At 40.5% G+C, this 17,785-nt stretch overlaps 1 protein-coding gene across 1 annotated transcript in view; it reads right to left on the reverse strand.

The window, feature by feature from the left end:
• The window catches only part of thsd7ba (thrombospondin, type I, domain containing 7Ba), a 117,840-nt gene that overhangs the window by 36,584 nt on the left and 63,471 nt on the right, over nucleotides 1-17,785 (reverse strand). The window contains exons 10-14 of the mRNA XM_086124152.1: nucleotides 15,618-15,750; nucleotides 14,929-15,032; nucleotides 9,963-10,154; nucleotides 4,255-4,521; nucleotides 3,789-3,967 (exon numbers count right to left, since the gene is read on the reverse strand). Coding sequence (XP_085980278.1) covers nucleotides 3,789-3,967; nucleotides 4,255-4,521; nucleotides 9,963-10,154; nucleotides 14,929-15,032; nucleotides 15,618-15,750 — 875 coding nt within the window. The remainder of the gene's footprint in view (nucleotides 1-3,788; nucleotides 3,968-4,254; nucleotides 4,522-9,962; nucleotides 10,155-14,928; nucleotides 15,033-15,617; nucleotides 15,751-17,785) is intronic.

A 17,785-nucleotide genomic window follows, 5' to 3' on the forward strand; every position in this document is an offset into this window, starting at 1 on the left:
GAATTTTATCTCCGCACAGGACATACTGGGATATGTGTTGATGACTTTGCAGAGAGTACGCAATAAGTCTATCTGTATATCCCATACTGTATGTTTGATCAAAACAATTTACCATTCTTAATGCTTTCATCTTGACATTCACTTAACATCCTAGAAATACTCAAAAGTTTCCTGTTGTTTGGCTCTTTCAGCTCCACACATGAACACTATGGACATACATTCAAAATTGCTCGCTCATCAAAAACTTCCAGAATTATAGATCGGTCAAACTGTTTTAGATCGGTTAAACTGTTTTGGATGTGTACTCATGACTCGTTATAAGTGATATTTTGTCAAAATATATCTAGCACCCCAAAAAGCAGCTGGCTACAGTTTTATGTACTCGGGAGTTCAATATTTGCTTTTCAGGGACTATATATCACACTCCACACACGAGCCCGTACCTTACAATCCCGGTCAAGCACGGCCAAAGCAAAATCTCGCATGTGTATTGAGTAGCAAATACAATAAACACCATTTTAGTTGACATCTGCTCTGAAGTAAACCTTGTTTACACCAGATCATTTAAGAAACAGCCGTTTAACTTGAAATTACAAGTCATTCTTTAAGGTTGGACCCAGCTGCGAATGCCTCTTTCATGATGTATGGGGCTGTCATCAGACTCAATGAACAAAAAGCCATGTCCCATTTTTATTTAATGTGGCAAAACAATATGACGTGATTACAAGCCAATTTGGACAATATACGAGCAGTTGATGACAACATTAGAACAGAATAGGGAACAAAGAAACTCAACAACCCCCACACAAAGGCCCCGACAAAGGATGTCGGCGCACTAGAGCAGCAATACTGCACCACAACAGCAGGTGATGCAGTGAGATGAATATGATGATTATCTCCACCAGACTGGCGCTTAAGTTGTTTTCATGGCAACAAATGTTTTCTGAAACTACTCTTCAACTGATACTTGTCAAGCAGAGTCGTGGATGTGTAAAAATAACATTAAAAAAGCAAAGAGAATTAAACATTGTATCTTCAAACACTCAGAGTCAAACAAACCACAAAACATCTGCTAGCTCAGTGCTAACATACAGAATATGAAATGCCATAAATAGGCGAACGTAAATTAGCATTCATTTGACGGTAAATCCTTATGAACTTTCATAGAATTGTCACATTAACACATACGGTGTAGCAACACATACAAACAGAACATATAACATTACTCAAAGGCCCGTATCGTCTATCCCCTGTGGTATCAATATTAAACAATATTAAAATGACAAGACACTTCATTAATCATGTGAGGAAAATTGGGTGATAAATTTTGCTCTACTACCATACGCTGAAGCGTCCTTTTCTTCATGCTGTTAATTATGCCATGCCCGGCACGTTGCAGCACAATATACTACTACACTAAATTTGGAACTCTGAGTTGCCTGTATGCAATGCATAATCCTTAATTAAAAAAAACAAACTAAAACTAAAACAACAAATTAAAAATCTATGGGTGTTTAAAGGGTGAACCGTGACATAGAAAAACACTGCAGTCACAAATCAAACCAATTCACCATATTGTGAACAAGTGCCTTATGCTGTATGCGTACACATGCACCTACGCACATGCACGCACGCACTCACGCATTTGCCAAGCGTGCATTGTTTTCTTCCCCCAGACTGTATAGGAGCCATGAATATGTAAAAAAAAAAAAAAAAAAAAAAAAAAAAAGTTCAATCCAAAGGTTAAAAAGCTGGACAAACTTTCTCTCAGACTGGTAAATGCCCATTGCCAATGGACTAGTGGCATTAAGTGCACAGATTATGTTCAATAATTTCCATATAGATTCAGGAGTGGTCTCGCACCCGACTCCCAAAATTGCTCACATTTCCTCAGCTTCCGTTTCTGTTCAGTGTGACCTGCTGCAATCAAAACCCTAACACACCATTTTATACGGTGTTGAAAAACACATTTTTACATATCCGTTACTAGTGTATGTTCAGAGTACCGCTAAAAGTATTTCGATTTACAGTCGTAACCACATTACAAACATGTAGTAAATGATTACTAAACATCTTTCTAAAGAACTATGTCAGAATCATATCCTAGTCAATGTAGAAACCCTCACTCTACATACTCTAACGATAAAGTGGTACTAAAATTCAAAGGTCTTAATCAACAAACTATATTATCCCCCTAGCCCCCCGATATGCACTACCCACCAACACAAACAGAACATTAAATGTGGAAGTACATTAAATGTGGAGGTGACACATCGAGTTTCTCCCCATCACTTTTGCTCAGTCAAGCACGGGATGATAGAATGAAGTGTAAATTTCATCTCTGTCAAGTCAGTCTCCTTTAGCCCTCATGGAGGGGAACCATCTGCTGGTCGGAATTCAGCCATATTCGGTCCAGAGTTCAGCTGACATGGATGAGGGAGTGGAGTTGTGGAGGATAGGAGGCATTTATGATTTAAATGTAGCCAGTATAGCATTTGTTAAAGTACTAGCCATTGACAAAAATGAAAAGCAAAATATAATAAACGTAATAAATTGTATTTGTTTATGCACATAGCATCATTGGAATGTGTTGGAAGAAGGGATTCTGGACAGCAAATGTCAGGAAACAGCTTCAGATGAATCTATTCATTTTTAATTACATTTTGCCATTTAATATGTTGCTGTCCAGAGTACAACATTAGGAAAAAGGGACTCATTTACTCAGACAAAGTAGAGCTTACAGTATATTAGCTTTTTAGCCACAGCCGTGACAGATGTAACTTGCTTTACGAGAACCATTTGGTAACATAAACAGCAGGCCCTGCTGTAACCCTGGGATAAATCTGTGAGGGCCTTGGCAATAACGGGCACCAGTTTAAGTGGCCAGGGTTATTTCAGGGCATTACAACCGGGGCCGTAAAGACCTTGTTAGCGGGTACTTAACCATCTGTACACAAATCTCCTCTTGCGAGTCGCGCCTCATCTCCATACTGACCTCCGCAAACTACAGTGTCCTTTCAAAACCATTGAAGCGTAATGGCAGCAATCATAAAACACACCTCCCCTTTAAACCGTGACCTACTAAAACATGTGCAGTTCACAACCACAAGTAACACCTGCCTAGAGAACCAAGGTGGGCAAACTTGGGTGCCCAAGGGCTGCATTGGCTTTTTTTAAATGAACAAATGGGACAGGTCAATGGTAGATAAGAGCCTGTTTTTGTTGTTTGTTGTTGTTGTTTTTTTTTTTTTTTATCTCAAGGAGAGGTGAGAATGTAAAGAGTCATATTCATTCATGTATTCATGTGACAGCACAAGGCAACAACAAGAACAAATACTGTTTGTATTTCTTCATCAGAGCATCCAGAAGCTTTTTCCAGCACCAAACCAATTTCCCTACAGTATACTGTATGCGAACAGGGCTTATCTCCAAATAACATCGTGTCATGCATTTGACCATTAGGACAAATTGACTTCCAGTGGATCCATGCAAATTACATGTGTAATGGTGGTGAACATGAGTGGACTGTAAGTGCAGATTGCCCTCATTTGCATTCAATAAAAAAAATAAAAAAAAGAGTGCAGAACATTGTGGATGAGTGAGGGGTTAACTATTATTGCCACACCTCCATAAAATTTGAAATGCATTATTCAACTGACAACGAAATGACTCACAATAGTTGAACATGAACAAAGTAACTGCATTATTTTATTTTATTTTTCACACAAGTAATTGTGGTTCGCAGTTACCACCCACAATGGGTTTGTCTGCCGTGGTGTTCACCTTACCTGGTTCTTCAGATCCAGTTTGGGGCATGGACGACCCCCGTTAAAAGCCTTTTCCCTCAGCCACTTGGATCTGACCTTGAGCCCGCCGCCACATGATGAACTGCAGGCCGACCACGCGGACCAGTCACTGAGCTTACAGTCTAGGGGACACGGGATGTGGCACACCTCCACCATGTAGCCTGTGAATGGAACGTTAGCAGACAGGAGAGAGAGTGGGGGAGAGAAAGAGGTCAGACTTGCACTTGGGTGACAGCTTCATTACGGGTCACATGAATAATTTCCCACATTGGCCTGTGCTCCGCCACACTTGCTCGCTGTGACCAAGAAGCAATTATCAGACTAATGAGTGCTTTTCTGCACAACTGTGCCAAGCGCTGTAATGTGAAACTTTCCCTGAGTTTTTTCAGGGAAACTGTCCATTACATGAGTCATATTTTGGACTTTTAGATGCACAGTGTACCCTTACCGGTGTCTGTACACAGCGTAGGCTCGACTAAGAGTCCTTGTTGATCAACGCAGGCTACAGCTCTGTAGCGTAGACCTTGACCACACTCCTTCACTTCTTGGTGGCTCATCCAACTGTGCATCAATCCCGGAGTGGAAGGTTCGCGGAGGATGCAATCAGACCAGTTCCCGAAAGGTTGGGACAAGTACTCCTCACAGGGACACGCTTCTTTCTCTTCCAGAGGGTATAACGCTTCATCCAGGCATTGTACCTTCTTTTTACTGCGACCTGATGGATGACAGCATGATGAAAAAGATGGCCAGTTACAGTATATCGACTTGGGCTTGTGTCTTCAAAAACCGGACAGGAGTTTGAGAGAGACATAATGAATTATCCACTTTCCAAGAAACCTTAAAACTTGGTATGGACCCCATTTGCTCTCATTGGACACGAACGAAATCTTGTAGAAAGTCTTTCCACAAAAGTAAAAAGTGTGATGGTGAAAAGAAAAAAAAATCTATTTTAACCACAGATATTAACACAGCAGTCTAATGCATTCCATTACCAATGTGTTAGAGGAATCTATGAGCAAAATTGTATCATGTTTAAAGTTTCATTTAATTTGGGCACATCGAAGCGTTTGGGTGCGTATCCAGCACCCCCAAATGCCTGCACACATCTGGCCGGGGGACTGTTGAAGTCCACAATTAGCACGTCAATACAGGTGGACAACCACAGGGGAGAAGGCGACACTCGGTCACAAAAGGGGAATGAATAATTCGGGAACAGCGGTTGAGCAACAAAAGACGAGTTGAGAACACCCGTCGCGCCCAGACGACATTGACCATCCGCAAAGTCTACAACATGCTAATTCGATGTAGACCAGCCAGAAAAGGCGCCAATGTACTGGTGGTTCAAGTTGGAAAAACAGGTAACCAATCACTACCGAGGAGCCGGACCGGGGTGCGGCATGCAAACATCGGGGGCAGTGTTTTTCTTGTATTTTGCATATGTTACAATAAAATGTCGAACTCGCGGTGGCGGGACTGAGAGTGTGATCGCGGAGCAACTAACCGTCGTTCGCTCTCAGAGATCCGCTCCCGCCGATATTGAAGACAATTTTCCTGTGTGCCGAGTCATTTCTTTAACTTTGTCCGAGAAAATCTCTGACACAATGTTATTAAGTTGAGTTTTTTCCTTATACTGCATAACTGGCGAGTAATTTTGGTGATGTTTGTTTGCAGTCATCATCATTCAAAAAGCGTCATCTGTGAATTGTGATCATTTTAAGAGAACTGTGCAAACTCGATGTCTGTCGAAATGCAGCAACAAAAAGAGGTTTGGAAGTGATGACAATTAAAATAGAAGAAGACAGTGCAAAATATACTTTGAACCTTTTGAAAGGCACAAAAAACAAAACAAATACCTATAATGGCCACATAGACAACAAAGATTCTCAAAAAATATGCTGGCTTACGTTCGCTCTCGATGTATTTTGAGTGCATCATATATGCTTCATTTGCATTCTTTCTTAGGCTACAAAGTGTTTGAGTCAATTCGCAGACAAAAGTGGAGAAACGACCAAAGAATTCACAGATCCTGTTGCACAAATCCTCACTAATGATAGGAACACACTTCCCTTTTTATTCATATCACCACTACTTATTTTATTAAAAACATCACATTGCCTTTTCAAATAATATTGGATTACAACTACGTTAACTTACAACTATTTGCAAGAATACACATCTAATGGATCTGCAGTTGTCAGTAGAAAGTATGAAATAAGGCTAATGGTGAAGTAAAACGTCATCAAAAACAAACAGCTGAATCGAACTAGGAATGCTTTCGTCATAGATGGCAACAGTTTCATTTTCTGCATTTCAATCCACACATGAAAGGAAGTGCAATTAAGAGTCATTCTACCAAACATCAAACACATGACCAAAAACAAAGTATGTCCAAAATTCAAAACTAAATCTCAACAGAGTTGGAGATGGCGCTGCTCTGCAGGCGACATGGAGGAAGGCTCCCGCTGCTGAGGAAATGGTGTTTGACCCTAAATCAATTGGAGACCATAGCCCCATCTCTATAAATGGTCAAGAACATCAAGCAGGTCTCCTCTTATAAATACTTGGGGATTTATATGGATGGCAGGTTTAAACTGGCAGACACACATATCAAATGTCTGTTCGAGGATCCATCAGCACCTTCATTTCTTGCGACGTCTCGGAATATTTGGAGTTGGCAGAAGCATTTTGTTGATCTTTTATAGAGCAACCATTAAGTCTGTCCTGCGCTTTGGAATAACCAGTTGGTTTGGGAACCTAACTGTTAAATCTAAAGCTCAGATAACCAGCTTGGTTAAGACGGCAGGGAAGGTAATCGGGCAGCCCTCAGCTCCCCAGGACATATATAACGAACTCCCCAGTTCGTTATTCAACAGGCCAGCACCATTTTAGACAAACCTTGCCATGTGCTACACTCACAATTTGAGCTCCTAAAGTCAGGAAGGAGGTATAGGACTCTTCTCTGCCAATTAAACCAATATAAAAACTCATTCATACTGCAGGCTATCAGCTTAGTTAACAAACAATTAGAGGGAGGCAGACAGACAAGCAGAAGAACATGAGGGCAGTGTGGGGCGTGCATATGCTTGTAATGTATTGTCCAATGTGTGTAGAGTCTATATTGTCCTGTGCTGTATGTATTGTCCAATGTATGTTGTGTATTGTATGTGGCATGTATTGCCCAATGCATGTAGCAGCATGGAGGGCCTGTCCTCCGAGACAGGTTTCTCCTACGGGAGACCAAATAAAAAGTCAAATTCAAAAAAATTCAAAAGATACCCAACTATCTCATTACGCACATATTGAGCTTTCAACAGCTGGTCGTGATGGGTTTATTTTTTTAAAATTGTTTTTGGAGTAGTAAAATAATGTTTTGTGTGTGTGTGTGTGTTTTTAATGAAATGGAACATTAAACCGTACTCTCTCTCTTCTCTCTTAAATACCATCTGCTGAGTTAGAAACACAATCATTACAACACAATACATTCTCAAAGTTAGATTCTTGAGCCAAACTATCGATGCAAATAAAACCACTCGGAAAGTCAGGGACATTAGGCTTTCGGGTGACATTTCAGGATGAACCTGAAATGCACTAAAACCTTTGCAGTAGAACATCAGACCTTCTAAGCTGCATATTTGATCTGTGAATGACTGAAACATTTTGTGTTTCAATTAGCATTAGCATTGAAGCAGTTCTCTTCATCATGCTGGTCATGTGTTGACAGCATGAGATCAAGATGACACCGAACTGTTGCTCAACAGTACCCACTGAGCTTTCTGTTACAAGACGACGGGGTTTTAGTGGTGGAGTGTGGCAAAAATGGAAGCAATCAGGCAAGGAGTGCAGGAGTCTGTACATGAATTGATTTTCCACAACAAAAAGGCACATAAAAAAGTCTAACACATCTAAATTCAAAGTGTTAATTAATACAAGGGGGAAAAAAGGGCTAAGGGGAGCATGACAAAAAAAAACATGTCAATTGACAGCAACAGAAAGAAACCAAACCGATTGCTGCATTCGTGGAAAGTCTGAAGTGAGATTTATCCGTCTCGGATTGCCCCAGTTTTCTGCGACTTCAAACCGGTAGAGGCAAATGTCAACGACAAAGGTGAGTAATTCTGATAAATTGTTTGTTGTTCTGGTTCATCACAACATATTTTTCCCCTCCAGCAAACCTTCTTTATAATTTCCTTAATTAATATAAATAATAATAATATATCTTATCGGCAAAGCACTTCATTCATTTCACCAAATATCTTCACGCAGTCGGTACAAATCATGTTATAACTAAATTAATGTAATAAGAAATAAATAAAGGCAAATACATGTTTATCATCTTGCAAATTATGTTTTTCCATTCACCGTCTGTGACTCCATGGGGTCACCATTGTCAAATGATGTCACATTGACGAACTCTGCGTCCTTTTTTTTCTGACTTCACACAAAAAACAAAAACAAGACATGTTGTGAATTTTGCTAATAAGTGTATTTTACTTGCATTGATAGCTTAGCCCAAGAGTCCAACTCCACCTATCTACACCATGAATGAGTCTATTGATTTACAACATATGCAAAAGACTTCCTCACCATTGAGTGGACCATGAGGTCATGCTGCAGTTTTGCCAATGATTGCCAGCAATTAATACAAACAATAGCCGTTCTTGCATCAACTCAGTAAAACATTCATCCTGACATACTTGACAGTTATCGTACAACTGAGCAACTCTGGCTACCTTCTCACACAATATGTTCATCCTTCATATAACCGTGTAGCAAAACTCATCTGCTCTAATGCAGGTGACTAATAAATTTTATCCTCTCTCCACATTTATGTAAATGAATGTCATAAAATTGCCTTGCAGTGGAGAAAAACCAGGCATGAAATTTTTTGCCATAAACCTAAAGCAAATGCATTAAATAAATGCTTCCATAGATATATCCTGAAATGTGACTTTGTGATTGAGAAGCTTACAAGATAATGAAGCAATTCAGAGTCAAGTTTCAGGAACCGATATCTGGGATACTATGCATACATGCACATGAAAACACTTTGCCTAAAAGCACCAGTCAATAAAACAGCCCTTCTTTCATTTTTAAAAAGAAGACTCACATGTTGAGTCATGGTTGCTTGGCGATGGATATAATAGACATCATCAGACAAGCAGGCTGTTATTGACTGTTTTCACTCAAACGTCCAAATTGTTGATCGAGAGTGGCAGCATCCTCACAGAAAGCAATAGAGGCAGGAGGCTCGGATGTTTTGCTTTGCACTGATGTGTGACGGAGGCCTTCGGACAGCTATAATTTGCTGTCAAACTAATTGTAGGTGTGCCATCATCTCCGAGTATCAATTAGTCTAAAAGAAAACACTGTTATTTGCCACCAAAGTAATGGTTTTCGCTTTCAAGAAAATTGCCAATGGCTCAGGAGTTAGAATGGTCGTCTCCCAACCTGAAGGTTGTGGATTTCACTCTAAGCACGTGTGACCCATGTTGAAGTGTCCTTGAGCAAGATACAGAACTGCCAGTTGCAGGTAGAAGAGTGCTACACAAGTCAAAGTCCATTTCTCCCATGTAGTTGACATTCTCTGCACTCCAATTGTCAAAACGTATATAAGTATGGTATAGTCAGGTCAGTGGAAGAAGATTTTTGAACTAAATGTCTACTTTAAAAGGTTAACAATTTGACAGTCTGAATAACTTTAGAAGCGGCTTGTGTTCTGTCAATTGTAATGACCTTGAAGCCTCACAAGTGTTGAATGAAAAAACAAAGTCATGACATTTAAGTAGATACAATGGCGCTAAACTTTGGCACATATATCCAGCCCTCAGGGATGACCTACTGCTGAACTCGGGCCTATTTTAATGAGTTGTGTTTGAAGAGCATTATCGAAAGAGACAGGGTGCGTTTGCTACAGCACTGTATATGGCACTGGCTCAAATATTCATGAAGACAAATAGTATCCAGACTGTTCTGCAAACACGGCATGTAATTCAGATTCGGCCATCTGTGTTGGAATCAGGGATTACATGCTATGTAAGACCCAAGGTAACGGCTGGGAGAGCGGGAAAACACAATCAGCTCAATTGCCGGGGGTGAACATGTTTAATACATCAACAAAAATTCACTTCAACCTAGTCCTAAAGGTGACACTCTTACCTGTGAGCGAGCGCTTGCGACTTTGGAAACTGCCACATCCTGTGCACTCCGAGAACGTGGACCAAGCCGTAAGAGTGCAGTCATCCTTGCAAGCCACTCGACATGCTCGGATCTGAGCAGGCAAAGGACCAGCCCAGCGCAGGCACTCTGTCAGGTTGGCCGCCTCGTCGTTCTCCCCAACACAACTGAGTCCTGCCGATATGGGGGAGGATAAATACCTACTCTGATTACATTTGACAGAACCATAGGTAATTCCGTTCTCACTGTCATAAAAATCCTATGACATCCAACCATCCAGCAATCCATCTTCTATACCGCTTATTGTCACTTGGGTCACCAGGGTCTACCACTTATCGTCACACGAGGCGTCGTGCTTGCCACAAGTCTTAAAATATTCATATCAGCGGGACCACAGGATTGGCAGTGTTCTTTGTCGGAAATATGTTATGGCCATTAATTCAGGGACAACAACGGTGTGCTAACGAGGACTTGATTCATATCATATTCACAACATGAACCAATATCATGAAGCGTGTCGCGTTGTTACCCTGTATTGTGATACTGCTGTACTGCACTCCAAGTGAGCGGAAATATTAGACAGTATGTAGCAAAAAATGAGGCTGAGAGCACAGTCATTTGCAAAAATGTGCAAATTTGTCCTCAAAAACAATAAAAGCACGAGTGAAATAGAAATGTTGAAACAGAGAATTTTTGGGGAGCCTCTATCCAATGTCCTTTCTTACAACCCGTTATACAATCACTGGCAAAAAATGATGGAATCACCAATCTCGGAGGATTCATTCAGTAGTGATGGCGGCGGTTGCCCTTTGTGGGGTCCAAAGTCATAATCGTGTACGTTTAAGGCCAACAATGAGCCAACAAGTTAAACTGTAACTAAAAGAGTAAAAGTAAAGACACAAATGCTAAAGATCAGCTAATATTTAGCTGATAGTATGCACAGCATATATGGTCCATACAAAGTACAGGCATAACCGCTACACATACAGCATTTGGTGAGAAAGACTGCTTCGGCTGCTTTTGTGAAAAATTTATGTTATGGTTAAAAATAGCCCTTTGAGTAACTCAAATTAAAGTTCACAAACAGTACCAACCCCACAAAAAAACAAAACAATAACATGAAAATAAAGATGTTCATGCACTTTATCCACAGATAATTCTGCTTAGCTCCCTCATTTTTTTTCTTCCCTTTTTTCTTTTAACGAATCGGAATAGAGAATAGTTAGTAACCGAACTCAAATCGAAAAACCGCACTCAGAATCAGGATCATTCAAATTCAAACTATCGCCAGACCTAAAATAATGTACGCCCATAAGTAATAGACAAGAGAGAAATACTTTTCACTGCTATACCAGCATGTCTGACATCACAAACATGACAATGTTACATTTTCAATGCCTTCCACTTGAACTTTTTTTTTTTTCCATCGTGCAGGACTGCCCAAGTCATTAGCTCTCTCAACCCTAATGTTCTTTTGTTAGCAGATTCGAGTGGTACAAAAGCTGAACCCTCATCTCTATTTTTAATGTAATCTGTTGAGCCTCGGGGTTGCCAAAGTCCACGTGTGTGGTATTTCACATCATCTCACCCACAGACAGGGATCATCTTTAATTACACACGAATTTGGAAAGGTGATGAATTTGGAGGAATCGCTGAAAGGACACTCTTTGAAAAGGTTCACACTCCAGAGTTTTCTCATGTTATAGAACTTGGGGGAAAATCTTCTTGAACTACTATGTATTTAATGAAGTTCCTTTCTATTTATATCAGCCAAAGCGAGTTACATTTTCCATCTCAATTAAATCTCATCCCATCAAATTTGATCATGTTAATCCAACCATAGCACATTGTGATATGAAACTGTGTAAAGTAACATGTGATCATGAGTGTGATTAATATGTGTTCGAAAGTCTTTGACAACCAGACAGTTTCACTTAGACTCAGGAAGGAGGCCATATCATTTATTCTAGTGGTTTTAAGGTGCAAAACGTGCCATCATAGTCCAGGACCATAGTTAAAAAATTACAAAGTCCTCTCCCATCCTGCTCCTGATCAGAATGACTCTGATTCCCATACCGCTGTCATTTTGGAGATCAGATAAATAAGGGTAGGAAAAAACAAAACAAAACAGAAATGGGTTTTTTTGAGGGTGGTCTGGAATGGATTAATGACATCCCCATTCATTTCAATGAAGAGCGACGATTTGAGATGCAAGTGACTTGAAGGATGCAGAAATCATATCAACCTCGATTTAACAGACTCAGAATCATCAGTCCACTCAAAGTGTCTTTTTATACAGTACCTTTCAAAGTCTGTCAGTTCTAGAATATCCCAGTAAATGGCGCTGTGGCGCCATCGACAGACATATGTCTTCTGCCATACATAAACAAGCTCTGTTCAAATTCGGAGGCTTCGTAGTACCCAGCCTACGAAAGGTCATTTCGGAGGCTTCCCATCATGTTGCCTCCGTGGACCACATAATCTGTGGCACATTTGGACAGGTCTGTACCACCGCAAAAATCACGGCAATGTGCAGGTAGAAGAAACTTTGTAGAAGAGCGGCAGTGAGTGGTATAGAACAAGAGCGGAGTAGTGTAGGCTATGAAAGTGTGCTCCGAAGCAGCCTTTGTTCACCGGACATCTCCATGGAAACGAAGGACAGATTTGAAGGCTAGATTCCAAGGCCGTGTGAATTTGGGCACTGGCATATGGTCAAGGCGCTCAAGAAGTTACATCATTTGGCCTTCAAATCTGGCTTTTGGAGGATGCAGCCTATGAAATTGGCCACAGCCAGAGTAGACTCGAGCAGATAAAACATGCGGCAGCCATGTTAACAGAGGCGACTGTCCCAACAAAGGTCACGACAAGCGTGGACATCTTAGCAGAGCTCAAAAGGAGCTGTGCTGTACGCACCAGGGCTCTAACAAAACGTGATTTGAAATGGAAAATCGGTTGAATGGATTTAAAAGGTGTGAGTGCATCAAATCAGACCGAATCGTTCCACTTATAAATATATCAAGATGCATAATGAATCATCTTTTATTAGAGAGATAAATCTTTGAAAAAAAATGCCACAATGAACAAAGGTCATATTATAAAATTCCCACAGGAAACTCATTGCATAATTATACCCTTTAGATCTGAGCCAAACCATACTGAATCGAATCGTAATCCAGTGAATAGAACTGAATCAAGATACGCGTGTCTTTTTACTCAAGAATTAGGTGCTATTTTGGGTACAACAAACATCCATCCATCCCTTTTCTGATCCGCATTTTCCTCACAAGGGTCGCGGGGCGTGCTGGAGCCTATCCCAGCTTTCTTCGGGCAGTAGGTGGGGCACACCAATCGATTGGGTTGCCAGCCAATCGCAGGGCACACAGAGACAAACAACGATTCACGCTCACAATCACACCAATTTTGAATGTTCAATCAGCCTGCAATGCATGTCTTTGGAATGTGGGATGAAACCGCAGTACCCGGAGAAAACCCACGCAGGCACGGGGAGAACATGCAAACTCCACACAGGAAGGCTGAAGCTGGAATCGAACCCGGTACCTCTGCACTGTGAAGTCAAAGCACTAACCACTGGACCACCGGGCCGCCTGGTATTGTTTCTATTTATTTTTGATGTTGTAAAGTGCTTCTCTGTGGCATCTATTCGTAACAGAGGTCGAAAAAAGAATCACTAACATCGCGGCTCAGAAACGCGAACAGAGACAAGTGTCTGAAATGTCAAAGATGTTTAAACACAGGTGTTTTTAATCATATTGAAAAGGTGAATTGCTAAAGGTCGAGGAGGATTGCGTTACACCTGCTTCATTTGCCTTTATTTCCTGGAAAAGTCGCATTGAGTCACTTGATAAATGTCGATCATTTATGAGGTTAGGTGGAAGACAGCAAAGATGGCAGCTGAAATTTTAAGTTCTTAAAGCCGCAGATCTTGCTCCTGGAAGCGTCATTACTGTAACTGAGCAAGCCAGTTTGGAGACCCATTTGTGCTCATCTTTGTGAGGTCATAATAACACTAAAGTGACATTAACCGTGGGTTACTGTTGTTCAATGGTTCTTCAGAAAACGACTTGTTCAGGCAAATACGTCCTTAATACTGGCGCTCGCCACTTAAGCCTACTTGAATCACTTTGGTGCGCCCAAGTGTCTGATTGCATAACAAAGGGTTCAATGTTTCACATTTGACAAACGTTGAAGGTCACAATCAGTTCTGCACAATCAAATGACAATTAGTGAGGCTAGAAAACTGCTTGCCATGAAAAGAAAGTCCTTTTTTATGCATATATTCCGTCATCCTTGTTGGCTCAAGTAATTAAACGCACCTGCCGTGTGTTATAAACCGACTTGTCAGGTTATACAAAGGTGGAGCCATTACTGTTGTGTAATCTATAGAAATGTATTAGAGAACCGCGGATACATCGAAGGAGTTGAGTGCCAGTGAAATCAAACAACTGTGCAATTTAGCACTCCTATCTATTGTCCCCAACATTTGACCAAAGCTTGAGTGTATTCATAAAACGCCTTTGCAGTATGTATGTTGGGGACCTGGTGTGTGTGTGTGTGTGTGTGTGTGTGTGTGTGTGTGTGTGTGTGTGTGTGTGTGTGTGTGTGTGTGTGTGTGTGTGTGTGCGCGTGCACTGCATGTCTAAGTTATCTCTCAGTTGGTAATGCGCCTGTGGCCGTCCGGGCTTGCTCCATTAATAAGGAACCAGTGGTGTGATGAGATCGTCAAGACAACAGACAGAAAGATTCATCTTATTACACTCTCAGGACAAATTGCCTCCGTGTTTTATGGCGCCATCAGTTGTTTGTTAAAGGAGCCGTTATGAAAGGACCGTTAGGACTCATTAAATAAAGACAGTTAACTAGATAGAAGCTTAAAATCGGCTAACAAGTACTGAAAGACAAATACTTGTGGGGATAAAGAAAGACTTGCCTCTTGTTTCTAACCCATTTCCGCAGGATTCTGCTGTTTGAGATAAGCTGCGTTGGACGGAATTAGGAACCAAGGTACAGGGGCGCCACTTGTGTATCCTCCATCTTTATGGAAAAAAAAACAAACAAACAAACAAACAAACGTAAACCCTCAAGCAACATTGCAGGCATTCAACATTTTGTGGGTTTCAAATTGATTGTCTGGGCCCCTTTTCGTCCCCATGTAGAAAACTTGGGCAAGACAATACAAACAGTAAAAGCAACTGCATTTGTGAAGACTGCACAGAATAAAGAAGTACGAAATCTTTTTATGGTGTTGCAATAATTGTTCACTTTTGCCATGCTTTCCCTTTCATATGAGAGGCATTTACCTTTTTTTGTTGGTTAACAATTGATCCAGGGCCACTTGTTGCCAATATGCCAAACAGAATAAAAACAAGAAAAAACACTTGGGAGTTCAAAGGACGAGCGGTTCCCACATGGCTGGGAGTAAACAAAATATTTTTGCTATGCTTTTCACTTTGCTTGTGTTTTCATAATAGGGCTTGAACCAGTTAATCGATTTTAACACTCCACAAAGCTTGAAGTCGATATATCAACATGGATGCCTCGCAGAAATCAATAGGCAAGGAAGGTCGCGGGTCCGCGCAGCTAACTAGCAACGGGATATGAAGAATGTGTGTGGTTTACCTGTAAATTGGACATGCTGCGAGTGATTCACACTCCCTCTCTTCATAAAGAGTGTCAGGGCACTCTTGACCTCCATTCGCGGACCTCTGAATGATAGTCCGATGCCGAGACTGTGTGGCAGATGTGGCATTTTCTGTTGGAAAAAAAATACAAATCAGATTCACAGGCTTTGGAAAAATCTGAAACTTATTGTGTTTAGAAAATATCAAATGTAATAGGTAAATGAGCTTTCATAAATGAAAGCTGGAAGGATACACTTTCAATCGTTGCACAATATGCAGCCTTTGGAATTAGAACTAAAATCCTTTTTTGTTCCTCTCTCTCTAATGAGGCAAACACATTTTTTCAATCCAGAAAGAAAATGTCTCCAGCTCAGGGACAACAGAGAAGTTCTCCCCACCATTTTTTGACAGACTCATACTGTATATTTTCTGTTAACTAAACACCTTCAATGTATGAGTGGTTGCTTTTATGGGCCAATTCCTGGACTGACTTTCTTTTCTACACAACCTAAAAGGATCTTATTGAATACCTGCTCCCAACTCTTTGTACAGTGCCGATGTGAGCCTTCGTGCTATGGCATTTCCCACTTACAATTGTGTTTAATCCCCCAGAACAAGGGAAAAACAAACTGATGATTTTATGATCATGGCACACCGGTCAAAACTACAAATAATTATTCTCTTGTAACTTCTTAGAATTGGTTCTGAATTCATAATAAAAATAAATAAATAAAAATCATCAAAAAGAAAAAAATCCTGGAATAACTATTAAGATCACATGAAGAATGGCTACTTCCAACAGTCCTCTGTGTGGAGTTTAAAAATCAAACAAAACGTTTGTAAATTTGTGCTTGGTGGGTTATTCCTCTGTTGTGAAAATGCTTACCGAGTTATGTGCGTTGAGACCATGTCAACTGTGGCAAATCTCCATTGCCTTTTTCCAAATAGCTCTCATTTTGCTGTTGTGTAACTTGCAGTAGCCAGTTGAGAATAAGCCACGCTAAAGTGCTCATTCGGCGTCTGCACCACCAATCAGCATGCTACCTTCATCTGATCTCAATAAGGCCCACTGCAACAGGAAAACTTCAAGGTCTTTCATTTAAAAAAAAATCAGTGGAAAAGCAATTCAAGTCTCAGTGCACCGAATTTGGCCTATCAACAGCCTCGGCAGCTACCCAACTGAATGCTTGTGAAAACCACTTGACCAAACAAGAATAAATAGAAACAACAGATGTTTGGCATAGGCATGCACCTATTAACTTAATTGTGCTGGTCATGCCATAAATGTGTGTTCTTGATAGCTGAGGCACTACTGAAAGGCAAAGAACCCTTCCACCTGTACAAATGAAATTGGCACGCGTTGTCATGACAGAGGAAATAAGCATAACATTAAACAAGCTTAACATAATTTCCAAAAGGTGGTATTTTATATTTATTGACACTTTATAATACAAGCAACTTCCTGCAAAAAGAAAATCCAAATTTTCAGAGTCAAAACTTCTGAGTGCATGTCTCGACAACAAGTATTCAAAGTTGATGAGGTAATGATTAGTGTGCCCGTGCATGACTATAATTTTCTGCAACACACAGCCCTTAATTACTCGACATACAACATTATAATGACCACGGACTAATCACCTCACATTAAAAATGGTGAAAAGAAATGTGACTGCATCATCAGCGGACCAATGAGCCAGAGAATTTTTATAGAGATGAGTTGCTGTTGTTATTTTGATTATTTATTTTTCTATGAAGATATTCGTTTCTGGTAATGTGCAAGTCAATGTAATATATATTAGCTATTAGCGAGAAAAAAAAATCTGTGGAGTATGAGACTGCGTAATCGTTTGGAGAGATACTTAAACGTCCAAATGCCTCTTATCATTTTAACTTGATTTAAATATACCAGGTTGAATTTTGACTACATCATTCAGAATCTGTGGTGCCTTGAGATACGAATGACCCCAGTTAAGAACTTTGCAAGATATGAGCCATAGATTTGTCTTGGGGAAAGTCTGCTTGGATTCATTCAACAATCAAGGCAAAACACGAGTGGCTATAGTATGGGTTAACATCAACAGTAGCGGTTTTAGAATCTTTCATGTAAAGGGTGTTTGAACAAAAATGGTGGAACACCACATTTAGACAGATAATACTCACAGACAT

This window comes from Hippocampus guttulatus, chromosome 11 (genome assembly GCF_054856545.1).
Source record: "Hippocampus guttulatus isolate MCC_2025c chromosome 11, RoL_Hgut_1.0, whole genome shotgun sequence".
NCBI classification, from domain to species: domain Eukaryota; kingdom Metazoa; phylum Chordata; class Actinopteri; order Syngnathiformes; family Syngnathidae; genus Hippocampus; species Hippocampus guttulatus.